We start from the raw sequence: 27510 nt of genomic DNA on the forward strand, positions 1-27510 counted from the left end.
AACCTGAGCTCCACATTGTGGCCTCCTTTCCTCACTTAAAAAGCTGCAGATCGGGGGAAACGTGACGCTAAATCAGAACCTCTGGCTTTAAAGTCTCAGCTGTAAACATAAGGTGGAAATGCATGAACGCCGATGACGTTGATCCCGGCAGAAGTGGCGCCAAAGGCGGGGGTCATCGGTCCGAAACCTCCAAATTCAACCCGGATTTAACTGACGGATTTTTTGCATTGGAGCCAAACCCAAAGACGGCTTTTACAATTTGAGCTCTTGTGTGTTTTGTTGGCACGTTTGATCCAAACGCCAAACCGAGGAGCCTCCGACACCTTGCCCACAACGTACCCCCCCGTTATCTCTGTAAATAAGAGAGTGGATCCTACACGTTGCTCTCTTCCCTACTCAGAAACAGTTTTCCTTCCGACTCTTATCTTACAACAACTATTACCTGCTGCCAAATGATTCCTGGGGTAAATTCTACTTTCCTTGGACCCTGTCAGCTGTTTGCTTGGTCTGGCACAGACCAGTCCTCCCCTTCGCTAACCGCTTTCTCCTGATGGCGAAATCCCAATCGGGTTTTGGGTTTCCGAGCAGAAAGCGCTCCTCTTTCTTCTCCTCCTCCTTCCTGCCGACGTCCCATTCAGTTACAGGCGATGCTGCGATTTTTGTTGCCGCATTTGAAGGGAAAGACGAGCTACCGCTAAGGAAGCGGCGCGCAAACAAGGGGATGTATGTAACGCATATCGATGTATCAGAGCTTGCTTGGGGCCAACTTGGAGGCAGAGCACACGTGTAAATGTGGTTCTGGAGCTGGTACAGTATAAACCTCTCCGTTCCATCACTGTCAGACATAATCTGCATCGACCCGGAGCAGCGGCTGCACCACACTGAGCAGACGATGAATGCTCGGCTCTTTTTGAACGCACATTTTTTGGACCGCGTCTGCAATATTCTCGCCAAACACCTCTTTTTTTAACTCACGCTAATAATCCCTGTCGTTGTCAAAACGTAAATTTCCAATTAAGGATGCAAAGAAAGGCGGAAAGAGGACGGAATGCGCTGCCGTGTACGGTTTTCCGCACGGTCGCAGTAGAGCTACAGGTTGTATTTCTGCCATGTGGAAGGTGATTTACTGTAGAAAGTAAAAGCAGATGAGGAGGAGGATCTAAATTTAACTCTGAAGATGTGATTTATTTTCACACTGCTCCTGATGGTCTTGGATTATGACTCACGCTAGCTGCGACGGACGCGCAGCTTCGTACTTTCTTCCGTAGCGTCGATGCGTAAGCACGTGTGCCCTCTCGCCTCGTTTCTGTTCTTCTGAACATTCTCAGGCGTTCTGCGCCATTTGGCCTCTCCGCTCTCTGGCACCAACGGTGCGTGTGCTCTCCCTTTAGCGTTACGAATGAAAACATATTTATGCGAGGGCCGTCGTTAAAATAAACCTTCTCAGCGAGGCTGGGATTGTTATTAAGTCACAAAAGTGCCGATTATTGCCTGATGATTTGTCATCCATCATCCTGTCGCCCGCCGGTGTCCTCTGTCCGTCAGAGATTCCTCACCGACCTGCAGGTTGTTAGTCACGCTTCCCCGGGGCCCTGTCACGTGCGACGGTCTCGTTTATCGGGATCAGCTTTTTCCATCGCGGCCTGGCAAAGTGGAGTTTCTTTGTGAGCTCATCACTCAGCGTGCAGTTGCACCCTCTGCTGCCTCCCCCCCCCCAGAAAAAAGGCCTGAGCTGTGACAGATGTGACGGCTGCTGCTGGCTTTACACTTCATTTAAGACCGAAACATCAGGGGACGTAAAAGAATACAGCCTGGGCGGAGGAAACACTGGCTGCTAGGCAACAGATTAATAAGGTCTCGTGACCCATCATCTGAATCCAATACCAGATCAATGAGTAGAGTTTGGAGTATCAAACATCACAATCTTTCCATGAGTAAATGGAAATGTTTATGGGCAACAGCGTGTTTTTTTTTCTTTCTGGCGCCTACTTCAAATTCTCTTTTTGTTGCAAAAAAGAGAAAAAACAACGGCCATTAAGCGTAAATTGCGAAGTAATCAGATCATTGTTTTAGTAGCCGCATGCACGTTGAAAGGTAATAATAGAAATCCCCCCCCACACCCACTCATCCAGGCCCTCCCTATCAGGTGGAAGCCGTCTTCATGGCTTATAAATTTTATAGATAATTAGCCTCAAAGGTCGGAGCAGCACTCACTAATGACATCTGCAGGCAGCGAAGGCCGGGCTTTCCTCGGAAAGAAGAGAAAAGCGAGAGGAGGAGGAGGGGGAGGGTCATTTCTAGGGAGCGGTAACTTAGTAATGGGGACGTGACAAAGGAATGTAGGGGGTGCACATGAAGGTCAAAGGTTTCCCACCTGCTTAGCGCCGCTGTGGTGTTGTGGTTGCTAATGAGCCTGCAATAGCGACAGAATGGAGCAGAGCTTCAATGTAGCGTTCACATCCAGGGGAGGCGAAGCTGCTGCGGAGAGGCTGTTCCACCTGACGGAGGACACGGATGACATCATCAGACCGTAAACGTGGGCCGTTGAGTGCGTCTGATAGGCTGCTACATTTGCACAGAGAGAGAGATGGATAAAAAATTAAGTAACAAACAAAAAAAGGAGGCCAAAACCAGAATTTCAGGGGTTCATCTGTTCTTCAACTGGACTCTCCCTTTGATAGAAACTAGGAGAAACAAAAATAAAGCCAGACGGAGCAGGGATATCCAGTGTCTCCCTCTTTCTTTAGCGTAATCACCCGAAAGGAAACACTGGCCACCTTTTCCTGCCTTCGGGGTCAAATGAACTCGCTTAATCTTCAAACACGGCTTATTGTCTCAGCTCAGCGCCGCCAATCACCGCCGGCCGGGGCGCATTCTGGAATAACGCAGCGATCGGAAGGACGCCCGGTGGAATCTGTCTGAATCCCAGTTCCGGGCGAGCGTGAGCCCTGCCTCGTCGTCTGACCGCCTCGGCCCGTCCCCGTTGGCCTCGGGGGCCAGCGACGCACGAGACGACCTGCCAGGAGTTATGTGAACCCAAACAACCAGGACCTGCTGGTGTCATAGAAACCAAACTCAGAGCGTAAACAGACCGGAGGTGATGTTTGCTACGAGCTCTTGTTTCGGGCAGCTTTTGTGGAGCCGGGTCCGCTTCGGATGTGCGTCTTCTCTGTGAACGCCGGAGCAGAGGAGACAGGTTAGGTCATGGCTGGATGAGGAACACTGTCGAGGAGCGTCTCAATGCTCGGCTTTGACAACCAGGTCAGAGACGGGGAGCCGCGCCACCGTTCCCATCCATTTCGCCAATGCTTTCCAACAACGGTCTCAGATTGTGTGGATTGACATTTTCAGATCACAGCCCAACAACGGGAAGAAACGCCGGCCGCTTGCTGGCGTGATCCGCAGACCTTTGATTAAAGCCCATATGTGAAAACACCGAGTCTTCGCGTTGAGGAAGCTGTAAAGTAATTTAGTTCCAGCCTTCATCACAGTCAGGAGGGACCTTTTGCTTTGGTGCCACTGCATCCGTTCACACACGAGGCTCATGAAGGCTGAGGTTATATGTCGCTGCCAAAGCTAGCTGAGGGTTTAAAGTGTGATAGAAACGTACAGGATGCATTCACTGTTGGACCTGTCAGGCGAACAGAGCGCGGTGCTGTTAGACTGCATTGTGTTGTCACACAGCGGAGTGTTGTTGGACAACGTTTAGGTGGCTGCTGCTCGGAGCATCAGCGGCGCTCCTAAAGCTGTCACTCCCTCACCGTATTAAGACAGCTGCTCTTAGCGAGTATTGTTCAGCGGGGAGCCGCGGGGACCTGAGGAATCTGCTTTTGTTCCCCCTAAGGGGCCATTCACTGCCACGGCCCTGAAAAGGACCTGCCAATATCTCCCTGCAGCCATGGCATTTTTATGGCATAGCTGACATATTCACAACGCACGCACGTCAGCCCCTGTGTGCCTCCAGCACGCCTTCCTTTCTTCCCGTACTGTATGTCAGCTAATCTTTTCCCATCAACCTGAATCGGAGAAGATCTTTTCCAGGCAGCGCTACTTTATCTTGTTACTCACGCAAACACTTGCACGCACAAATAAAGACAGATAGGCAAAGAGACACACCGATGCACATGCTTTCGTGCGCACACTTTTCTCCCCCACGTGCACGCGCACGCGCGCACAACACCCTCATGAGCATTACTCTGAGAGAAGATCCTTGATTACTCAGCAAATGGATGCACCAGTGATCACAGGCCAGCCCTTTTACAAACTGGCCTATTATGCAGTCTCAGCGTGGGGTGGAACCCCTTCACGGGCCCAGTGTGTGTGTGTGTGTGTGTGTGGTGTGTGTGTGTGTGTGTGAGAGAGAGTGGCTGAGACATGCTCCCATGCTGCGCTGTGCAACGAGAGGGCAGGTCAGCCATTAAATGGGCACTAATGCGGGAAATTGGAGGCCATTAGGCCCCTTTTGTTGTTGCGCCTCTGTGTTCTCTGTGTGGCAGGTTAGACTCTCGAAGAAGGCAAAGGCCTTATTAGTCCCAACATACAGGCTAATATATGGACCACTTAGCTCAGCATGCAGCACCGAGGCCCGCTGGGGCCACGGGTGCACGCGCTTGACAGACAGTTTAATAATTTGCTGCGTTTAATTCAGGCCCCAGTTCATGTTTGTGGCTGCACTATAGTTAAAGTATTTAATTATGAATAAAGCATTTATGTCGCGTTTGAAAAGACAGCATGTGCTGGCGCGCGATTGGACGAGGAGGTCAGGTGACCATCGCGGCTGCAGGAGGCCAGGCGATGGCTTCAAAATACGCCTCTGACCTGGTAAAAGATAAAGTCGGAAAATGCTAACTACTTCGCGCGACATTACATACAAGAAGATGACGGGAAGACGTCAAACGTCGGCGTTCTGGAGTCGTGTGCCGGATTCTTCTGGAACCTATTTGCATTTTACTTCGCTCAACACTAGCCTGGGCTCTGCAGCTAATGGCTTCACGAGGGAACCCTGCAAAAGGCAAAGCAGCTCACGCGGCTCTTTAATTGCTCCAGTCAGATAATCAGCCTGTATTTTATCACCCGCAGATTTAAAGAGCGCCGTAGACTCTTCCTGCACCGGGAACTGCATAATTAGACCCAATATGAGAAGACTTGCGCGCGCATTTATGAAAGAAAGAAGAGGGGACTGAATAAACAGCTTATGTATGTATATAAAAAAGGTCAGACAAGCATACATCTGACTGAGGAACATGATGGAAATCAGCCCCTGCCACATATTTATTCTGCCTTTGATAACCCTGCAGGGTGATGAATATTCCGTGTGACTTGATCTCAAGCAGCAGGCTGAATTTCTTCTCTCCCTCGTTCCCTCATCTCTCTCTCTCTCTCTCTCTCTACATCTTCCCTCAAATCACTGGCATCATGGAGGGAACCGCTTGTTAGAACCGCAGCGACGCTGGAACGTAGCTGGGATTGAGTGCGGCCGCGAGCCAAAGCTCAGATCCAGTCAGGAGGCCGTGTGTGTCCACAGAGGCCCGAAGGCTGCAGCTAATTGGCCCGATAGAGAATGAATTTATCCTCCTGTAATCTCTGCAGCGGCGCCTCGTCATCCCACCTCTTTCCGCGTTCCCACTTTTTGTTGTGAATATAATTCAAAATGTGAAGGGAACGCATGAACGAGGATGCTAGCTTCGGGAAACACTCATTTCCAGCCGCTACATAAACAGCTGCCAGAGCTGACAGGTGACAGAAAAGCCCTCATAACCATAGATACAGAGCACATAAACACTTCTGTAATTTCCACTCATCGCTGACAAAATTTATTACCCACCCTGAAAAAAGGCCCCGCTGTTTTCGAAGAAACACTCATTATCAGTTTATCTCTGAGAGTGAAATTCCATCGTCCCTGACTCACATTTTCTCCACGTGGGTGTCAGTTCACCTGTCACCACGGTTATTATGAAACCGCTCCTCCCGGAGAGAACATCAACAGTGGGAATGATTGTTTGTTGTGTCTCTACGAGAAAAGCCAGACATTAAAGGAAGACGCCGCTGCCACTTTGTGCCAATGCTTGACACATGGATCCGATGCTATGCTAACATTTAGCAGCAGCAGAAGCTAAACCCACGTTGTCCTTCGCATATTAATCACAGAATTTTTAAATTTCGAGCCGTTACCGCGCTCCCAGATTCAACAGCTGAAGCACATTCCGTGGATAAAATTCATGCTCTTCCACTTGTGACGGATAATCTTCCATCTGGGCCTGTAAATTACTTAAAACACGCATGAACCTATGAGTCAAACACTAAATCACGGTACAGCCGGGGCCAAATTTCCAATCAGATCCTTGTCTTTTTAAGGAGAATTCCTTGAGCAGCAAAATCATCTGCCAAGGCTCCGAGCCTGAGAAGAACAATCTTATCTCCTGTGTCACGTGATGACACACCGGACACATTCGCCTGTGTGTGTGTGTGTGTGTGTGTGTGTGTGTGTGTGTGGAGGGTCGGATTCCAGCACTATCCTGATATTTTGAAAGATAATTTCCAAAATACATCCAAAATAATACTAATTCATATGCTGAAGTCACTCTCTATAACATATGTGATTGAAATAAACACCTTTAATTTCATCTTAACCTCAAAAAAGGTCTGAAAATCTGATATTTGTGCGCGCGGCTCTTCTGTGTCTTCTTAATTTTAATGGATGTGACCGCTACAAGTGCGATCCAGCGGGTGGATTTAGCGTGAAAGCGGCAGAGATGAGTTGCTTGAGGGTCTCTTTAGAAAAAAATTAAGTCAAGGCTCAATTACCAGGCTTACGACAAGTACGGTGAACTTAACCTCAACCTCCATGCTTGAATTTTCCCTCTAATTAGGGGAGGGTAGGGGGCTTCTGCTCTGCCTGTGAGACTGAGGTCAGATGATAAAGGCTGGGAATCGCTCTGAGAAGCTAATTAGCCGACTTTCAAAAACACACCCCAACACAGCGCAGAGGCCCCTGTGTTTCCTTCTGGCAGCGAGGCCTCAGGGATCAGCTTCCTTTAAAGCTCCGATTCAGATTTGAATTTGAAAATCGAAGTCTGCTGGATGGGAATTTTCCCATACCTTTATCTTAATTAATTACATTTCTTCACTTGAGAGGTATAGTTTGGCCATGGGAGGTTCACAGTTGACCACTCACACACACACACACCTGCCCTAAAACAGGTGAAACCCAGAAAATACACCTCAACACATTTCCCTCCATTTGATTTTGTTTGATCCTGCCAGAAATTTGAACATTGCTGCCTGTGAGGAGGTATTTTAGTTTTTAAAAAGACCATAGTTGAGTTTCTCCGCTATAAATGAGGATTGAGGTAAAAGGATCTGGATTCTAAAGCACATTTCTTCAAACAGGAAACCGTTTTTGTGTCCTTGGCTTAGACAAGATGTTTTCAAAAGAAAATAAAAGCAAAACTCTGATGTTCCGCTGACACCAAAACAGGTAACATGGTGATGAATGACAGAGCCACAGTCAAGCTCCTTCGTGGTCTCAAGTTATCAGTTATATTCAGCGCATTGTCAGTTCAGTTTCAAAAGGAAAAAAAGAGTTTTTATGGTAATTCCACCTTGGACCAGATGTCAGCTGTGAGCTGCATTTCAAGAGTTTGTGTTTATGAAATGCTTCCGCGGTTAGCTTCCACGCTAGCAGCACCATCCTGCTCGGTGTCAGCAGGCTGAGCTAAATGTGCCCCTCGCTCCCCTTGGTTACCTGACATAATACCTCCTGGAGCACCCTACAGTCGAGCACCATGTGGCCTCCTGCCCCACTCTGTCCCTTCTTCAGTGTCAACCTGGCTCCAGGACGGCAGGGTGGTGTAGTCCTACAGGCTAAAATTCCACTCTCTCCTCAAAGGAAAGGTGTGAAGCCGTTCTTGTGGTGCAACGGAGACGTGTTTGAGGCCTGCTGGAACCCCTCTCAAATGTGATCTGTGTCGCCTGCGGGCAGACTCCCGGATAGCTTTCACCAGTCGCTGTAACCCGCAGAGGTTGAGCCGACATTCTGACATTCACAGCCTGAAACGCAGCTCGGCTCCTTCCCAACGCGCTGGCGAGGAGCTCTCCAAAACCGTATGAAAGCCATGCTCATGGAGACAGGAAAGAAACAATGGAAACATCCGATTTCCGTCATTACGGGGGAACAGATGAGATGTGAGGACCTGTGCGGTCACTTGACTCCACACCTGTAAGGGAACATGAAGGTAATGTCAGCTTTTAGGGCAGCAAGCAACAGTATGCGGGGGTGGAACAAGCAGAAACACATCATTAATTAAACCCCTGCAGTCCTGCAGGAGGCCAAGTCACCAGTTAAAAGGGGGGGGGGGGGGGGGGAGCTCTGTGTGTGTTCTTGAACTTTCTACACACTGAGCACCAAAATCCATATTCTACTATCAAAGTGAGGACATTTTTGGCTACTCCTCACAACCTCAAAGGACTGTTTGAGGGTTAAGACATGGTTTAAGGTTGAGGGTCAGGGTTAGGGATGGTTAGGGTTAGGCTAAGGAGCTGAATAATGCATTATGCCTATGAAAGTCCTCACAAAGATAGAACTACAAGGATGTGTGTGTGGCTGTTATTAAATACAGTATATCATAATTAGCTCTTTGGTGTTGATAGAGGTTTGCAAAGAGACGTACACTTCCACACTAAACCGCAGACACACCCTTGGACGCACACGTGGAGAAACACAGGTACACACACGTGCACACATGCATACACACACATAAAACATTGGTTAGGATCGTTTCCACTCTCGGTGGGAATATTAAATGACAAAATGTAAAGTGGCGGTTCAGCAACACAAGCAAGTGCACACAGCCGGCGTGTATTTGTGTGCGGTGCAGCCACTAACGTGCACGAGCTGTGTTTTGCGTTATTCATTCATGAACGCCGGCGCTGGAGGCGAGAGGTCTCGGATGGTCAGGCCTAATGAACCCGCGCGCCGCTTCGCTGCCAGAAAGTCATGAATAAACATCAGCCGGGTAATTAATCTCTGCCACTGTTGCTCATCTGTGAAAGAGCAGCACCGAACGGTCTCGTGCGCGCTCCCGTGAGATGCGTGCAGTACAGTTTGGACTTGGGAGAGCGGCACCGGCGGAGCGAAGGGTTAACAAAAACCAGAGGACCGTTGACCCTTGAGGCGCCCAGAGAGACGGAAAAGCGGAAAAATTTAAATCTCTGACAGATTTATTCCATCTTCCCAGTATTGTTTCGTTCACGTTAGTTTCTCACACAAATGACTGGAAAGTGCACAATAAGGGAAATGTTGCATTCACCCAATAGCGCGTGTTTATGTCCCATCGCGTCCTTGCTCACACATACGTGCACTGACAAATATGCAGGGAATTCCAACGGCTTGCGTCCAATTTCCACATCAGTGGAAAAATAAACAATAAACAACAAGAATTTAGCAAGAGATCAACTGAAGAAGAAGAATAAAACAGGTCACAGCGAGTGAGCGTGCACGTGCACGACAGGTCAAACACCTAATCCTAATCCCTGTCCTTGAATCATCCTCCTATAATTAGAATAGAAAATGTCTAATTATTGCCATTTCTCTTCTTTCTCCGCAGCCTGCAACTGCAACCTCCACGCCCGGAGATGCCGCTTCAACATGGAGCTGTACAAGCTGTCGGGCAGGAAGAGCGGCGGCGTCTGTCTCAACTGCCGCCACAACACAGCCGGGCGCCACTGCCACTACTGCAAAGAGGGCTACTACAGAGACCTGTCCAAGCCCATCTCGCACAGGAAGGCCTGCAAAGGTACCAGCATCTCATTCCCGCTCCCGCTCCTTCCGTTCTCCACGTCGGCGACGTTCACCAAGAAGACACACGCCTATTTCCTCAGTCCTGTCCTGCCTGTGACAAATCAGGGTTGGATAAATGGCAGGAAATGGGGGACATGGATGGGGGGGGGGGGGGGGGGGGCAGTCGACAGCCCTTTCATTCCCGTCATTCCCGTCATTCCCTCTGTCAGCGGAGGTGAGCAGGCGGTTGGGGTGGTATGGGCGCGGGTGTGTCCCCCTCGACAGTTGAGTTATTTGGCTTCTTTTGGGGTGTGTGTGTGTGTGTGTGTGTGTGTGTGTTGGTGGGGGTGGGGATGACAGGACAAGCAAAACAAAGAGGCGAGGTGTGAAGTGATCTGGTCAAAAACAATTGGGAAGCCGGGGGAATCGGTGAAAGGGCCGCGGGACGGGGAGAGAGGCAAAAGGAGGAGGAGAGACGGAGGTGGAAGGAGAATGAAAGATGCGAGGGGAAGGAAGGAGGAGCCCCGCCCCTACGCAGGTGTGCTCGCTGCTAAGTGCTGGATGGATTGCCTGCCACCAGCCCTCACCGCAGCTAATAAGGGTCAAAGCGAAGGAGGAGAAGGAGCAGCAGGACGAGGTGTGATTGAAAAAGATCGGTATGTTTTCTCACCTCCTCTATAGCTGCAGGGAAAGATAACAGGAGCAAAATCCCTGTGCAAACAAGTCCAGAGACACACACACACACACACACACACACACACACACACACACACACCTAAACACCTAACTGCATCATGCAAACACGTCTGAGGATTTCGGAGGCAGCGGATGAGGAAATATTAGCTGCGCGCTGACAGTTTAAGCCCCAGTTTTCTCATGTCAATCACCCGGAGGTAAATAAATAAACTGACCAGTCAGCCGGTGTGAGTGGGAACACGTCTGAAGACTAAAACAGCTGTGACGGATCACGTGAAACAATGACCCCTCTTTGTCTTTTGTTCGCCGCAGCAACATTTGATGCCACCGCTTGAGTGTCTTTACCATGCTGAGTGCAAAGGCAGTTCCATTTCACTTATTTAATCACGTTAAATCCCCGATGTGCCTCACATCTCAGTGCTCCAGAGCGATATTCCTGACATGAACACCTTCCCTTTGCTTTGGGCTCATTCTTCTGTCAGGGAGGAATGCAAACACACATTCATCACAACAGGATGCTGTGTATCTTTAACCCCTATCCTCCGCTCTGTCTACCCTGCTCACTAATTGCAAAGATCTAACCCCCTTTTTTGTTGTTTCTAACACCCCTTCTCTTGCTGCGTGGCTGGATTCTTTCAGCATCCCATAACTCTGCTTCATGAGGGCTCCCTTTTCAGAGCAGAAAAGCTCTGAAACAGTTGTGCTTTACTCATCACTAACCCACCCTTTAACTGTTTGGTGATGACGGACTGCTTGTTTTGGCAAAGAAAGGTGGAATCTAGTGTATTTTATATTGCCTCTGACTTATTTTGATAATTAAAAATGCTGAATTCACAGGAAAACAGCAGAAGAAATGACCAAAACCGCACTGGAAACAATTGAAAAAGATTCCAGGCAACCTCAGGTCAACGGGTGATAAAATGCCCGAGGGCATCGATTCATGTTTTCCACTGATGTGGAGCTCAGCTCTCATACAATGATGGTGAATAATCTGATGTTGGGTAACCCTGGATCAATGCGTCATGAAGCAAAAGTCGAAACAGCAGGTCTCAAGCTGTGAAAAATGCACCTGGTGTGGACCTCTGGCATCTGGAGTAAAGTCATAGAGCATCTGGATATGTGAGGCTGGCTCTGCACTCGGGCTGTTTGATCACTTATGTTTGGAGCCTGACAGGAACTCCTTCATCTTCATGTCGGCCGTGGATGAATCCTGCGAGTGTGCAGATGGGCTTTTTTCCCCCCTTCTTTTTTTAAGAGGCAAAACTGCTGTTTATGTGGTTCCATCTAATTTGTTGTTGTGCTTTGAAAGCAAGAACAAGCTCACTGACCAGAACGTTGGAGCCGAACACTCCGCTTCAGAAGTGTCGATCTGGCCGACGTCCCCGCTGCAGAGCGTGGGAAGCGGGCAACAACTATATGTAATAATGTCGTAGCTAATATTGTACCACTGCTTCGGTCGCCTAACGACGGGTAAGGGTCCAGTCTCTTCCTCAAACTAAACACGAGCACGTGTTAATAAATTATTAAAAAACAACAAAACAAAACAAGGTTTCATCCTGCTGTAGAATGGGCCAGGTTTGGGGCACCTCCCACCTCGCCCAGCTCTGCACAATTCCAAGCAAACGCGGTCAAAGTTGCATATCTGAGGTTTTCGGCTACGCCTGATAAACAGACGCACGATAAAGGACCTCGGCTAATTACCCCAAACATGAACCTGTGAATCCGCCAAACAAAATATTATCGTCGACTTAGGTGCGGAAAGTCGTATATCATTTAATTCAATGCTCCCTTTATCCCTCTAACCACACGCAGCTTTCCCGCTGTCAAACCCCTTTGGAATGCATGCTGTCACACTTCTCCAGCCCATAACTCCAGAAATCTCAATGAAATTTAAGCCCAATTCCCGCTCGCTCTTCAGTCGGCGTGGAATCCGCAGCAAAGTGGCAGCAATTAAGAGCTTTTGGCTGTTTATTGATCTGTGAAAGTCCTTTGCTTTGCCCCAAAGTCGGAGAGCGCAGGGGTCTGATCGCACAACACAACACAGCAAAAAGCCGCTCATTCCCACCAAAAGCCAACCGGCTCTTCCCTGAGAGGGAGCAGCGGCACACAGCTTTACTGCACGTCACTAGAACTGTGGGTGGTTGGATGGATGACTGTTTCTTGTCATCCTGTTTCTGGGATTGAAACCCTAAAGGGCTCATATTCAAACAACAGCTGAGTGACAGTGATGAGTCCGCAGCTGCTTCCAAACAACCGTCCCTGCTTGTGATTAGTCCCTCTCCCCCCCCCCGGGTGGACTGTCTACATTGAGTAAATTCAAGCTTTCCGCGGCTGGCACCGACGCCGCAACTGTTGGCGTCATTTCGGGGCAACCCATTTAAATACGAACCACCGTGCAGATTTATCAGCGAGCGGGACGAGTCTCCGCAGGGCGGGAAATTAGGGCCTGATTTAGTGGTGGTCTGCTTCAGTGAGGCTAACCCACACCCAGATTCTTAGCACATGTGTCCCGTCGATGCAGCAGGGGTGGTTTTTTCGTCTCTGTCTTGCTTTAATAGGCTGAATATAAAAGGCTCTCTGCTCAGGATTAGAAAAATATTGTTTTTTGTGGTTTTACATTGGACATGCTGACACGTGTGTGTTTCTAATCTGTAATGAGGCACATGTGCATCACTCACAGCACGAGCTCCCATCCAATATATTAGTGTTGGTCCAGAAGCCTGACAGTTCCCGGTGTCACAGAAAGAAGCAGCAAAAATCGCCCAATAGCAACAACAGACAAACAGTCTGTGAGCTAAAGCAACAACAGTATTTCCTCCTGCGCTGCAAAGATCCCTAATAGTAACAGAACAGACTCTTGGCTGTTGTTGGCAAAGAACACACAAATCAACTGTGTGTGTGTGTGTGTGTGTGTGTGTGGGGGGGGGGGGGGTCAGACTTTAAATGCCAGCCTTATGGACACACTCTACTCTCCAACACAGACAGAAGTCATCTGGGATTCTGAGAGTAACGATGCACTAATCCCTCATATAATAAATTCTGCCCAGCATTCGACATCCCCCCCCCCCCGTTCCTCGGTGAAGGACTTCCTACTCACCTTATCTCCTCACGCTATCAGTAGTAGCCATGAAGTAGAATACACAACCACTTGAACGTTAAGTGAGCACACACTTGAACCAAAAACTCTGGCTCAGATGTCCACAGAAGGTCGCGCCTTCAGCCAGCAGGTGTGTAAACCAGCACAGGGAGCGAGACCGTTTGTCACGCAGCCCAGACAGGAGGTCGGTCGGAACAGAGCGCTCTCCACCTGTAAGCCATGTGCTGTGCACCTTGATTTAGTGGCCGGGCTCAGACAGCGAGCCCTGGTTACCAGGGAAGCTTTTAAAACATCGAAGCGTTACTCTCTGAAGCTTTAACCAGAAGTGCACTTCGGCCTCTTGAGCCTCAAACTCTCATGACAACCTCCAAAATTTACAGACCTCCGTACGTGCTGCGCCGGCCTTTCCGCTGGTTGGAGGGTTTCCAGCACATGTGTGTGTGTGTGTGTGTGTGTGTGTGTGTGGTGTGTGTGTGTGTTTGTGTTCCTCCTCCTCACTGAGCTACACACAACCGAGCAACTAAAGTGGTGACAGACTGAGCTGGTAGACAGAAGAAAACACTGATCTGTGACACTTAATCTTCCGACGCCAGTGGCGCTTAAAACATTTTTAAAGAGAATACAAATATTTAAAGTACTATAAAATCAGGTATAACATTTTAAAATGAGGCTTCTAAAGGCAATACTCCTTTTAAAAAACCCTGAATCTATTATAAGTTCTATTATTTTAAGCACTGGAGCAGCCTTATTATACAGCACAGCAAATGCATGTGGCAGAGTGTGTGTGTGTGTATGTTTGTGTGTGTGTTTGCCTGCACGTGCTACATAGTTGAGGAGCAGAATAGGCATTTTACCCTTAAAGTGAGGACATTTTGTGTTATGCGTTTCTCATAACTTCAGAGGTCTGTTTTAGGGGGTAAAACCTTTAGGTTAAGGTTAGGACTGGAATTCATTAAGTCAATGAAAGTCCCCACAAATGTGTGTGTGTGTGTGTGTGTGTGTGTTAACTGCTCTTTCACAATGTAAAGCTGAGATCTGTTTGTAGATTTTTCCAAGGGTTAAAATTGAGCTCAAACTTTAGATTACGCACAGACAGAAACAATCAAATAGCACTATTGTTTGTTCAGATTAGCTGATTTATTAAATTAATACCCAACAAGAGGCTGCGGCTTCGGTTGCTTGAGTAAGTCCACATTTGCTTTGACATTTATATGCTTTTAGCATTAATCTAAATTAAGGAGCTGAAATGAACGTTTCGCCTTGGCTGTAATTTTGTACAGTGCACTTAAACTGTGTGTGGTTCGAATGAAAACAGGCCCAGCCACTAAAGAGTCCCGCAAACCTCAGCGTGCATAATTCAGCTTCGCCTTTGATGGTTTTTGGAGTGACAAGTGACACAACGCAGCAAAAAAAAAAAAAAAATCCAAAATAAAAGGCAGAGCGGGATCGCCGAGGCTGGAGCCGTGAGTCGGCTTCATTGGTGTTCCAGCGTTAGGCGGAATGGTTTGGTGGTGAGAGTTTGGAGAAAATCCACATACTTGTCTATTTTTTTTCTTTCCGAAGGGAGAAACCTGTGATGTATTTTCAAGACGTGTTCTGGTCTGAATTAGATAATCGGGATTTACTGTATGGACCCTTTAAAAAAAAAAAAAAAAAAAGTGAGTCAGCCTGATCAACACGTGAGGAGAAGCAACACTTAGACAACTGTTACTGCACGCTGATTAAAAACCTGACAGGGGTTTGGCTGCTAAATAAATTATGGGCTTGCGTCGAGCCGAGCTGTTGGAAAGTGATTACATTCCGGAGGCATATGTGTTCGATGGACCCCCCAGTTTGGAAGGAAGTGCGACAGACGTTTTGGGACTGCGTTCAAAAAAAAAAAAAAAAAAAAAAAACCCTGGCAGAAATCAGAAACAGACAAGCAGGATTATCCTCATTTATTTTATCATTTGGTAATCAGGCGCAACCCTCACTCTACCACACACACACACACACACACACACACACACACACACAAAATACTGAGAGTAATAACGACCAGTGTGATGATATCAGGCTAATTAGCCAATTAGCAGACAATGTCAAGGCTTCAGGGGTGTGTTACCATACTTTTCGCAGCCACGTTCACTTTGAGAACAATCACTGTGGTGTCCTGTCTCCCTGCACACGCCCCCACCTGTCTCTCACCACTGCTGTTGTAGCTGTGTGCCCACCTGCACTCTGTAGATTGTCTGTTTATACCCCCCCACCCACGTGTGCGTCATCACTCACCGTGCTTTTCTTTCTTCCTCTGTTTCCTCACAGCATGTGATTGCCATCCCGTGGGTGCCGCTGGCAAAACCTGTAACCAAACCACAGGACAATGTCCCTGTAAAGACGGCGTGACCGGTATCACGTGCAACCGCTGCGCTAAAGGCTACCAGCAGAGCCGCTCACCCATTGCCCCCTGCATAAGTATGTGGAACCGCTCTGTGATATTTGTCTGACACACACACGCGCACACAAACACACACAGGGATTAAATCACTCTTTTCAGATAAGTGTCAAATTAGTGTCCAAACCTCGATGTTCGGACCACGAAATCTGCTGACTCAAATAAACAGCTTTTGCTTTTTGGTCTCCATAAATCTGGAATCTGTTGCTTTTTGGTGACACAGAGGAGACCTCATATGGAGATCCTAGAGATCCAGAGAAGCAAGAAGCAAGACGAGGCATCATGAAGTTAAAGTCAATAAATAAATTTCTGCCAAAAATAGATCTGTGTTGAATTAAAGCGGGATTTTGTGGGAATAATAGACCCAGATTAGCAATCTAACTATCAATAATTGCTTTCATATAGACTGCCATAATATATTCACCTCTATTTGAGTCAGCGAGGACTCAAAACCACAAAGATAAACTGTACATTTGACAATATAAACACGTTTTGACTGGTATCGCTGCCACACTTGGATCGCCGGTGTCCAAAGCTCACGTGGAAGACAGCCAAACGTAAACATGCCACGTCTGGAATCGCATAAATGAATAAATCTCTCAACTCTCTTTGACGCCTGGGAAGTGTTGGTGCTCCTCGGAAATGAGACGTGAAAGAGATTCAGTCGATTTCTTAGCTTCGTCTTGAATCTTTGATCGCCTGCACACCTTAAGGCGCCGTTGGCAACCAATCAGCGGCCCTGGCCTTCAGGCGCCATTGTCTTGGCATCGATTGCTGGTCTGATACAGATCAATTAATCACGGATGAAAGCCTTGTTGTGTGTACACAGCAGGCGTCACGCATGATGATTCTGATTTATGTGGCACTGTGCATGTTCAGAGAGCTGGAAAGAGAGAACAGGAAAAAATCTGGCTGCGGTCCACCCAAAGACTTGATTCTCCCACAGTCACCTCTTCCCGTTTTTCCCGTCACAGATTTGACCAGATTCCCGTCTCCCTCCTTCCTGTTTTAGCGTGTCTCATGCCTTCTGCTGCCGTTCTGTTCCAGTGAGGATGAGAAGGCCGCTATCCTCGTCCTACATGCTTCGACATGCTGCTACAGGGAGCTGAGAGAATCGAGTCTTTGGACAAGTGTTCCACTAAAACTGAGAAATCTGTCAAGCAGACTTGGAACATATGTTTTATTATATAGTATTTATGAAGGAAGTCAAAATTCTGAACACTGACAGACTTCTAACCGTCTAAAAATGGCCAAAAACAGCACGAAACAATATGTAGCCAGTCCGTTTGCCGCCATAGCAACCGCTCACCCACAGTCTAAACTGGTCTGGTGAACCACAAACACGCGTCGACACACTGAACGCATTTACACGCTGCAGAGACCATCGGGATGTGCGCTGATTGATGAAATAACGGACTTTGCTCTGTCTGTCCTGTCTTCTGTGGGAGCAGAGATTCCAGTCACGCCCCCTCCGACCCCGCCCAGCAGCCCGGAGGAGCCGTCAGGTGAGTCCATCCCGTCTCCTTTTCAGCCACTTTTAGAAGTGCAGATAGTGGTGAGATGTGCACCGTGGCCTTGGAAATCTGGAATTTTCCCAACGGGCTATGATCTGTAGTTTTTACCCCCCCCCCCCCACTGCTGGTTAACTTGGATCCTTCCTGCTTTTAAGAATCTCATGAATATTAAACCCATTAGCAGCTGCCCTGGAATTTGCCTCCTTTAATCTCTTGCACCAGGCTAATTGTGGCACAGTGGGGTGTTGGTCTGCCCCAGGGCAGAGAGACCTGACGCTTTGGTTGATTTGATGACCCCCCCCTCCACACGGGGGGTGATGGAAGGACGGGTGGAGGTCTCTGGTCTTTGTAAATGAAACATCGTGGAGTCCTTGTTTGTTACACATTTGAGGTTTTGTAGTTTCCTTTGTATTATTTCACGCACACGTCTTTGTGCTTCGGGGTGCATGTTTTATTTTGGGTCTTGCAAGTGGAAAAAATGAGTCATCTGTCAACGCGCTTCACACCTATGAAACCCACGAGAGGCCCGAGGTTTCCATCTACGAGCACACGTGTGCGTGTAGGACTGCCCTGCAGCTGTTGTCGGGCCCTCGGGGGCCCTCGGCGTTCCCCTGTACGGCCCCGATTGACAGCGCAGGGTTCCCAAACGCTCCTCCACCTCTTTTCTTTTCTCCTTCGGCCTCGTTTTCACTCTCCTCCACTTTCTTGGTCTCCCTCTGTTTCACGCTTTGTCTTCACACCACACCGTGGGTGGTGCCGAGCAACAATATCTGGAGTTTCCCCGGGCCCCCGGGTCAGGAATTTCTCTTCTTTTGGGGTGTAGGAAAATGTCCAGAGCCACGAGACGGATCCGTATCCCTGTGATCGACATTTTTGCTCTTTCTAGTTCGGTCTTGAGACTTCGGAAGTTGGTGGAGGGAGTTCACCCTTCGACTCTGGTGATGCGAAGCCTACGGCCACAAGGTTGAGGATCCGATAGATAAAACGCGATGCGGTGGAATCCAACCACAACCTGGGGGGGACGACTTTGATCGCAATCCGTAACTTTAACGGAGAGGTTGAGCTCAATCAATGGACGTAGTTCTGAGGAGTATTAGTATCATAGTATTGATACTGAAGAATATCGCACTTGCAGCAGCGTGTGTGACCACTGGGTTTGTTTGGGCCTTTTGGGGAAGGGTTTCTTTCCATAGGTGTGGAGGGAAGGAAGGAGTGGATATTAATTTGTCTCTCACCCTCGACCACACGGAGGGCTGGAATGCATGGAGAATACCTCCGATGGGGCGGCTCAGACAAAACACACATTGTGCTGGTGGGTCACGGATGGTGAGAGTCGCCACGCCCACAGGTCGTGAAAGAGACGTCTGCGCGGCAACCAAAACGGGAAGGAGATTAGCCGCCAGTGACCTGCGCTGGCCAGTTTGGTCAGGATACGCGACATGTGAAAATAATGATGATGAGGAGGAGGAGAGGAAGGGCTGGAGTGACTGTGATGGGGCGCCTGATGGTAACAAGAGTGTGTGTGTGTGTGTGAGGGAGACAGACAGAGAGAGACGGAGAGGCTTTGGTGGGGCTGGAAGTGATCAGAATCTGTGGCAGGGCCTCCTTGAATACTTTGGGGATGACTGTTACTGCACACACCCTGCTCGCCGCCTTCAGTCATAGGTGCTGGATCGGGTCGCTCCAGTTACTGAATAAGAGCCAATATGAACCAATTCTTAATGCTATGTGTGTTTTCACTCCAAAAACACTCAGGCCTACTATGATGATTAATACACCACCATCACAGGCAGGTGACTACACATGGAGTTCATAAATGAATGATTTTGAGGCATTCTGAGGCCTTTTCTAACACTGGTGCCACGGTTGGTGCCAAACACAACTGGATTTAAATGTTTGATTCAATTCAATTCAAATCAATCTAATTCAAATTGTGAGATGTGCCGTCTACCAAAAACAAACCGGCGTTTACTCCCCGGCAACACAATGAACTTATTCTCTTTGTTCCTTCTTTTCTCTGTGGGTCTTTGATGAAAAGGAGCCAAACTCTGCGGCGAGAGCAGCACGCCACTCTGGGATCCCTAATCTAATTACATGCTTTATTTGCCACAATTTGTTTCTCAATCAGTCTGGTTTGTGGAGAAAGCCCTCCTCCCGGGGCCGCATTCACACCTCCTCGTCTCGCTCTTCGGGATCTTCCGACGCCGCCGTGCTTCCACGTTCGCGCTCGCATACCCCAGGCTCCTGAATCTGGTGTATAAAGAACTGTTTCAGGTTTCAGAACATTCCCGATAGGAACGGATCGGATGATGCCACTCTCAGGCAGAATCACATCCTGGCGATGGTCTCATGATTCTGGTTGGGTCTCTTTTACCGCGCAAGAAATGTGCGATCGCGCTCCACGCGCAGCGGTAACGTGGACTGGATGCTTCCGCAGGCGGCTGAACCCAGGCCGGGCCTACTTTTCCTCCATCCGTGGGCACCCTACTCCTCAAACCCAGCAGACTGTACCACTTCTGTTCTGAGGAAGCTTCAGGGAGAAGCCAAATGAAAACGATTAGCTCAATGCACTGTACAGCGCTCCGATAGAAGGGGGCAAAGGTCCTCCTCTCACTTACGCACTCCTCAGAGCTCTGAAAAGCGGAACACAAAGCTCCGTAGTAACTACATCTGCTCGGAACACCCAGAGCACATTTTAGCTCAGTGCTGCAGGACTGCTCCCACTTTCCCTGCTTGTGATGTGTGCACAAAGGGAACATTTGTCCTCACGGTAGGGGACTGCCTGGCCCTAAATGGGGATCTCGGGGTGCTCTCAGCGGGGCCCAGAGCTGCGTCTCAGGGGTACACTAATGGGGAACGAAAGGCTATCAAAGGGAAGTATCATGATGGCAACAAGGGGGGTTATGAGAAAACAAAGCTTCCTTTCCGCGATCCTCCCCCCTCCATCATTTACATGGTAATAAGGTGCAGCTCATATAGACTCTTCTGTTTCATTTACTTTGCCTATTTTTGTTGCTCTGGCTGTTGCTTGCCCGCCTTGCCACCAGTTTTTGAGGGTTCGGCTCTTTGCTGATTCAGGGGGGTTTGACTTAAAACCCCCAGTCCCTCTCTTCTTCTTCCCACCCCCCTGATAAACCTCACTTCTGTCTTTTTTCCCCCTCTCTTGTCAACCTCTCCACCCCTTTACTCTCCACCATCATCCACTCTTGCGCCTACTTCGCTGCATTTTTTCTTGTCTTGGCGTTCCCCCGGCAACTTCATTCAAACAGGACATAAAGGCACGGAGCAAAGACCTGGTCACACCAATGAAGGTTTGTATATATTCAGGCTGCCTGAAAGCTACAATCCTTCTTCCACCACCCCATCACTGTCCTCCACTGCCGCTGGCTGTCCATCCATCTCTCGGTCCCTCCCTCCTTCCTTCCCTCTTTTCTTTTACGGCACTCGTTACAACCTAAAGTATAAACCAAGTCAGCAGTCTGGATCCAATTTATGCCAGTTGGGAGCAGAAGAAAAGGGAAAAGAATGATTTCTTTTTTTCTTGATATGGCCTCACGTCACATTATACTGGCCAGTGCTGTAAGTGTCTGGCAGCGTGACAGCCTAGCATGGGGCAAGCATTGAAGCTACACGCCCTCCAGGAGTGCTGGGGCCACAGAGGATGAAGGAAGGATATACTGTTGCCTCCTTCACCTCCTGGTAATCTATCATACATCTGAAGCCATATCCTCATGACTCTGTTTGGACACGGAGGAGAGTTAGCCATCGTGTGCTGCGTATGCGATCAACAACAATATTCAGCATTCCCACGCGCGCGATGGGGGGCGTCTCCGGGCTCACGTGCAAGACGGCCTTTTTGAAAATGATCGCGTTCTGGACACCTTGAAGGAGATGATGTCACTTGTGGAACAACTGGGTGTGTCGTCTATTTTTTTTTATTTTTATGGGAGAGTAAAAAAGCGTTTGATGATAAATTGCCACTTATCTGAGCTGCTCACTATTTCTGAATCTTGATTCAAATAGAGTCAAACAAGAAAAGACCTTTTCCAAATGTTTTTTTTTTCTACATCCAGACTATAATTTTATTCGGCCGCCTTTATGACTTTGTCCACGCACACTCAAGCGTGATTGGAGCCCATGTGTGAGCAGATTGGCGTGCGTGAAGTTCCAAAGCCTTCATGGATGGCTAATTTTTTCTTCCTGACCTCCCTTTGTGTGGCATTGACCCCCTTCACACATCCCCCATACCCTTCCACTCCCTCGAAGAGCTGCCAGTCCTCGGCATTCAACCCCCCGACCACCACCTTCCTCCGTACCGCCATAAATGCAAAAGCTTGACATGGTCCTCGGTGGGGCCTTGAAGTGATCCCAGGGTTATTTTTTCAAGAGGTCAGGGACTGAGGTGACAAGGGAGATTTGGAGGGAGTTGTTGGGGGTTGGAGAGGGCGAAGGGTGGTCTGAGTCCATCCCACAGGCTCTCAGCGGGTAGGCGACACCGCTCATTTGTATTTCCCTCCTTAACCTCCGCCGGTTCCATCAGCTCCGTTTGGATTACCCGTCACATGTGGAGGTGGTAGATGTGAGCGGATGTAAAATGCTGCCGATGTGGGTCAAACATTCACACACGGGGCCAGTTTAGGTTTGTTGCCAGTTGTTAAAGTTGGATGAAAGAAAACCAAAAACGGTTGGCTGCTAGGATTAGTATTTGGATTGTTACAGAGGTCTTTACATTAGCATTTATTAAAAAGAACTGGTATTACCCTCATCTACCCTTGCTTTATTTCTTAATCAGGTAAATAAACACTTAATTTAAAGGTTTCCCCAATACTGAATAGTATTATTTTAATTACTTTTAAAATATATTCTTAGAATGAAAAGTTTGGTTACTATTTTCTTAATTATCTGTGAATGGTTTGCAGCATGTGATGTTAATCTGATTTATTGATTCTTTGAAATGAAATCGCCGCGACGCTTTGGCTGAAGTTTTCCCTCCCCTCTCTTCCAGACTGCGATTCCTACTGCAAAGCATCGAAAGGCCGACTCAAGATCAATATGAAGAAGTACTGCAAGAAAGATTACGGTGCGGTCAGAACACGATGTGATTTCTGCTGCGGTTTACAGGGGAGGTGTGTTACTGATGACTTATTCCAGGCTTCTGAGGACAGAGGCGAAAGATCAAACAGAAAACTGCAGCTCTTCCAGCCGGAGAAGAGAAAAGGCAAACGAGGGAGCGGAAAAGTGCTGGGGAGAAAAGACGGGGATGAAGAATTGTCTGGGGAGGGTTCTCCGAGCAAGCATTTAAGACCCAGCAGGATAAAGCAAAGGCTGTGATGGACAGTCGGTGTTCTCTAAGAGGTCCTCATTAAGGCAGCCCACGTCCCTTCATTCCCAAAACCCCATCAGCACCACCACCCCCACCACGTTTTTCGCGCTGCATTCCTGCGAGCGTCCGTCCACCACGCCATTCAAAGGTGTGGATAAGACGTATGACCTCTCCCGTCCCACCCCCCTAACCCCCCCACCCTCCCTCCCCCCCCGTTCCCTCCCGTGATTGAAGTCAAGCTGCTGAACCGGTCAACCAAGCAGCGGCATCCTGTGGCATACCACGGCGGCTTGACAGACGGGCCGAGGGGGGGGGGGGGGGCTTTGTTCCGTGGGGGATTTGGAGGAGTTACGGGGTTAAGCTTATAGACACCTCCTCTTCCACCAGGGTCAACCCAACCGCCGTTGTCGTGAGCAGCCCCAACGTGTCAGCAGCGCGAGAAAAAAAAAAAAAAGTCGCTCAGTTTCGGACCAGAAAGTCCCTCAGTTTGGGGGTGGTGGGGGTGGGGGTACCTGACTTCAACATATATAAAGCCATTAACTTCCCGGTCATATTCAGCTTCAGTTTGTTGTTTTGCAATCAAAACACACCTCCGCGCTGATTCAAATCCCCGGCCGACGGCGAACATACAGAATGGGGCTATAGTATAGCCGTGTGCTGGCTGAAAGGATCAGCAGGGGAGCCGGGCGGCGTGCTGCGGAGGGAAGCGACGGTACACGTGTCAGCGGCTGATGTACAGAGAGGCGGGAGCCAGTCAGGGCAACAACAGTTAGCTGCAGAACCATTCAGGGGACGTACAGGGAATTTATGGTTGTTGAGCAAAGTCAAACAGAGCGAAAGGCATCCGGTGGCAGCTGGTGGGTCGGGTCGTCGGGTCGCCCGGGGACGCACGGGGACGCACGGGGAGTGCTTCTGATGGGGGACGCACTGTACATCAGCAAAACAAATATGAGCTGTCAGGTCAAGCGCGCCGAAAATTCTGCACCCTTTCCACACGACAGAGGTGACTCAAGACATAATTAAGGTCCAATAGGCTTTAGAATTCCGTAAAAAAAAGTAATCTAGCATGATTGTGGCTCATTATCTTGATCCGACCGTGATATTAAGCTCCATTAGCTCCACTCTGAAGGTGAAACGAATGATCCTGAAAGACTTATGAAGCATAATGGAACTTAATAGATCTGATCAATATCCAGGTAATAAATATCGAAACCTGTCCTGCTGGGATGCGCCTGCGAGAGGCAGCCTTGACTTTTATTTCTCCCTCTCGGTCGAACGAGCCCGCCGATTCATCACGGCGTTCCCGCCAGCGTCTCTAATAGCACTACCTTGCCTCCTAATCACATTACAAATCACAGAACTCGGTCAGTGTAATGGAGACAATGCAAGAGCATCAGCGAGACCACGGGGAGTTCAGATTATTTGGAATTATTGCTGATACCTCAAAATGGACAGAACCCCCCCTTCCCCCCAACAGCTCAATTTTTGACGTCATTGACAATCAATTTGTTGTTCACGCGGGGGGATTTTTGGAACCCATTGAAAAGAAATAGATCCCTTTCTGAAACAGTTTTGGTCCGCCAGCCAGCGTGACAGTGAAGGCAGCACGCAAACATCTGAATAAGCTGGAAACGCACCCGGCTAACGTGCTTCGATGAATCAACAAAAGCATCACATATCAAAACTAAAGTGTCTTCTTGTCCACACCTCCTTCTATTTAAATGGTGAAACCAAACTGAACTGGTCTTAATGGAACGGAGAAGCTGTGTGGACTAATAATGAGATGTTATACAATGCTCACTGCAGAACATATAGAGTGCACTATAACTCTGTATTCTGATTACTTTTGGCATGAAGCATGTCAAGAAGAATTTCCAGTATCAATAAAATGCTCTTTTGTTCCCTCTGCAGCCGTCCAGATCCACATTCTGAAGGCCGACAAGGCCGGCGAGTGGTGGAAGTTCACGGTCAACATCATTTCCGTCTACAAGCAGGGCGAGAGCCGCATTCGCCGTGGCGACCAGTTCTTGTGGGTCCGCGCCAAAGACGTGGCCTGCAAGTGTCCCAAGATTAAACCCGGGAAGAAGTACCTGCTGTTAGGGAACGACGAGGACTCCCCCGGGCAGAGCGGAGTGGTGGCAGACAAAGGAAGCCTGGTTATTCAGTGGAGGGACACGTGGGCGCGAAGGCTCAGGAAGTTCCAGCAGCGCGAGAAGAAAGGCAAGTGCAAGAAGCCATAGACGAGGGAGAGGTCGGCGGAGAAGCGAGAGGATTTCAAGAGCAATGTCTGAGCGGGTCATTTGAAAAAAAAGAAAAAAAAAAAGAAAAAGAAAGAAAAAAAAAAAAAAGTGAAGCAGAGGCAGCCGGAGGCCCACGGACAGACGAGACTGTTGTCGCTGCTTTGTTGTGTAGAAGCATGAAGAGAATATTAGGATGATTCTTTTTCTTAGTGGACTTTTGTTGAAGGAGCTCACCATGCAGATTTGGTTTGACGGTTTATTCCGAGATTTTTCTCTCTCTCTCTCTTTCTTGGACTTGCCAAATTTGCACCTATTACCAGCATATAAAGTTATGCGTTTTGTTCCCTTTATCTCAGTACGAAATCATCATACTCTATGTTTTAACCCCCGTCGACTGTTTGTTTTTTCGGCCGGTGCAAAGAAGAGAAAAAGCCACTTCGTAACCACTGCAACGTTGCCTCTGCATGGTTTTCCCACTGTATCCAGCAGCAGCTAAGGTCTCCGACCGACACCACAGAGGCAGAAAACTTCCCTCCCTTGACAACAGTGCCATAAAACAAGCTCGACGACGACGTCTCCGAGCTGCCGTTTCTCTCCCTCTTTGGCGTCTCCAGTTCGGAGACAAAGGAACTGTTGCTCTACACCTTCAGCTGTCCGAAACACATTAGATATGGCGGCATTTACAGCACTGACTGCAGCCCGTCTGACCCACACATCGGCGCTTCAACCCCAATTCTCCACCTCGCATTTTACTGGCTGCGTTTGGCAGCTCAGCACTTGTCGAGACATGAACCATTTTAGACTCATTCGGTCACAAAAGCAGCGTTTGAACTATAAAGAGGCCTGCAGCATTTTACAGATGAAATTAATAAAGAGTGCAAACATCCATATTTCTTTAGACGGAGTCGTATTACGTGTCAATGTGTAAAACGGCTAAAAAAAAAAAAAGAACACATCTGCTGCATATCGTACAAACTACAATATGAATAGATACTGACCACTAAATTAAGAGGAAAATATTTTATCTACTTAGAAAAGGAGATAGTAAATAAATTCAGTGTAAAATAAAAAAAAAAAAAAAAAAAAAAAGGGCCTAACCTTGTCCGGTAGAAAATAACCTTTACTTTAGAAAAGGTGAAAATGTTTTTGGAAATGCGCCTCACACCCGCTTGTGTCGCTGTAGAATGATTCCGACAGCTCTGGGGGACCGCGGACGAACACAATACGCGACTGTATGTGCGGCGAGGGGACACGGCGCGCCCCGTCACAGGCCGCGGCCCCCCATTGACCTGTCACCTTGATTCTCTTCACTCCCACGCTGGCGCAGGGACAAACGGGGTGAATTGCAATCACTTGACGCTGCTCAATTCAAACCGCATTGCACATTTATTCGTATGCAGTTCAGTCTGGATCTCTGTGAGGAATGCATGGCTAAAAGCTCAGGTTTGGAAAAGCCCACAGTGGATCCGACACATCCTTAGCTGTCCACCCCAGACCCACCTGACAAACCTTTTCTTTTGCAAAATTCCTTTTTTTTTCCCCCATAAAGGGCTCAGTTGGTCCAGAATGATGGGAATATAACATTAATCTGACTTTATAGGTTGTATCAGTGATTCTGAGCAAATCTTGCTGCTGAGGTCAGTATTTACATTAAAAATTGATGGAAAAGTGCGTGTTTTTTTTTTTTTTTTTAGGATGGCTGACGGCTTCACCATTCTAACGTTTGGTCCAGCATAACCTTCCTTTTATTCTTAATCCAACCACAAACCATTTTAACGACGTAAATCTGCAATCACAGTCTGTAGACCTCGTATATCTGTCCCCCGAGTAATGGTTTGACAAGTCTTATGTGCACACACACACACACACACACACACACACACGCATTTGGACTCTGACATAATGCGTTCCCCATCCCCCCCAACCCGAACCATGAGGTCCAACCCTACCCTCACCCTTACCGTCAAGTCTTGCCCCTCAAACAGCTGCTTGAGTTTGTGAGGACCAGCCACAAATGTCCTCACTTTGCTGGTAAAATGCATATTCTGCTCCTCACTATGTAGCATGTACACACACACACACACACACACAACTTGTCAAAGCGTTGCATTGTGTTCATTCTATGAAATGTAAATGTAGTTTTTCACCATTGTCAAGACATTTTGCAATTTTGTTTTACAATGCGTACTAATATATTATGGTTATTATATTTGAATATATTTAATGACACAAGACATTGTGGGTTTTATTCTTTTTTTTCATCTTTTTTACTTGTTTGTGGTCGTTTAGATTGTTGCCATTTAAGAAGGAAATAATTAACTACTACTGAACACACCAACATGGTAGAACTAAATTCAAATTTACAGTTGAAATAAACTTGTTCCTTTAAAAAAAAAAACACAGGGGGGGGGGCATTCTCGTCTGTGTT

At 48.1% G+C, this 27510-nt stretch overlaps 2 protein-coding genes across 15 annotated transcripts in view; one reads left to right on the forward strand and one right to left on the reverse strand.

Annotated features, from left to right (window-relative positions):
- Positions 1 to 27316, forward strand: part of ntn1a (netrin 1a) — a 38132-nt gene extending 10816 nt beyond the window's left edge. Inside the window, exons 2-6 of one of the 2 annotated variants that reach the window (XM_057037021.1) lie at positions 9606 to 9794; positions 15876 to 16025; positions 17457 to 17510; positions 22525 to 22599; positions 24754 to 27316. In XM_057037021.1, the coding sequence (XP_056893001.1) occupies positions 9606 to 9794; positions 15876 to 16025; positions 17457 to 17510; positions 22525 to 22599; positions 24754 to 25082 (797 nt within the window). In that variant the 3' untranslated portion in view covers positions 25083 to 27316. The remainder of the gene's footprint in view (positions 1 to 9605; positions 9795 to 15875; positions 16026 to 17456; positions 17511 to 22524; positions 22600 to 24753) is intronic. The other variant, XM_057037022.1, reaches the window with a different exon arrangement.
- The window catches only part of stx8 (syntaxin 8), a 60362-nt gene that overhangs the window by 12761 nt on the left and 20091 nt on the right, over positions 1 to 27510 (reverse strand). For 4 of the 13 annotated variants that reach the window (XR_008951197.1, XR_008951195.1, XM_057037026.1 and 1 more), the window contains exons 8-9: positions 15843 to 15912; positions 2375 to 2565 (exon numbers count right to left, since the gene is read on the reverse strand). Coding sequence is in view for 4 of the 13 variants with exons in the window: in XM_057037026.1 (XP_056893006.1) it covers positions 2379 to 2565; positions 15843 to 15912 (257 nt within the window). In the remaining 9 variants the exon portion in view is untranslated. Of the gene's footprint in view, positions 1 to 2374; positions 2566 to 8185; positions 8217 to 15842; positions 15913 to 27510 lie in introns of those variants that run through there. The other 9 variants (XR_008951202.1, XR_008951200.1, XR_008951201.1 and 6 more) reach the window with 5 other exon arrangements.

This window comes from Takifugu flavidus, chromosome 6, assembly GCF_003711565.1.
Source record: "Takifugu flavidus isolate HTHZ2018 chromosome 6, ASM371156v2, whole genome shotgun sequence".
Lineage (NCBI taxonomy): Eukaryota > Metazoa > Chordata > Actinopteri > Tetraodontiformes > Tetraodontidae > Takifugu > Takifugu flavidus.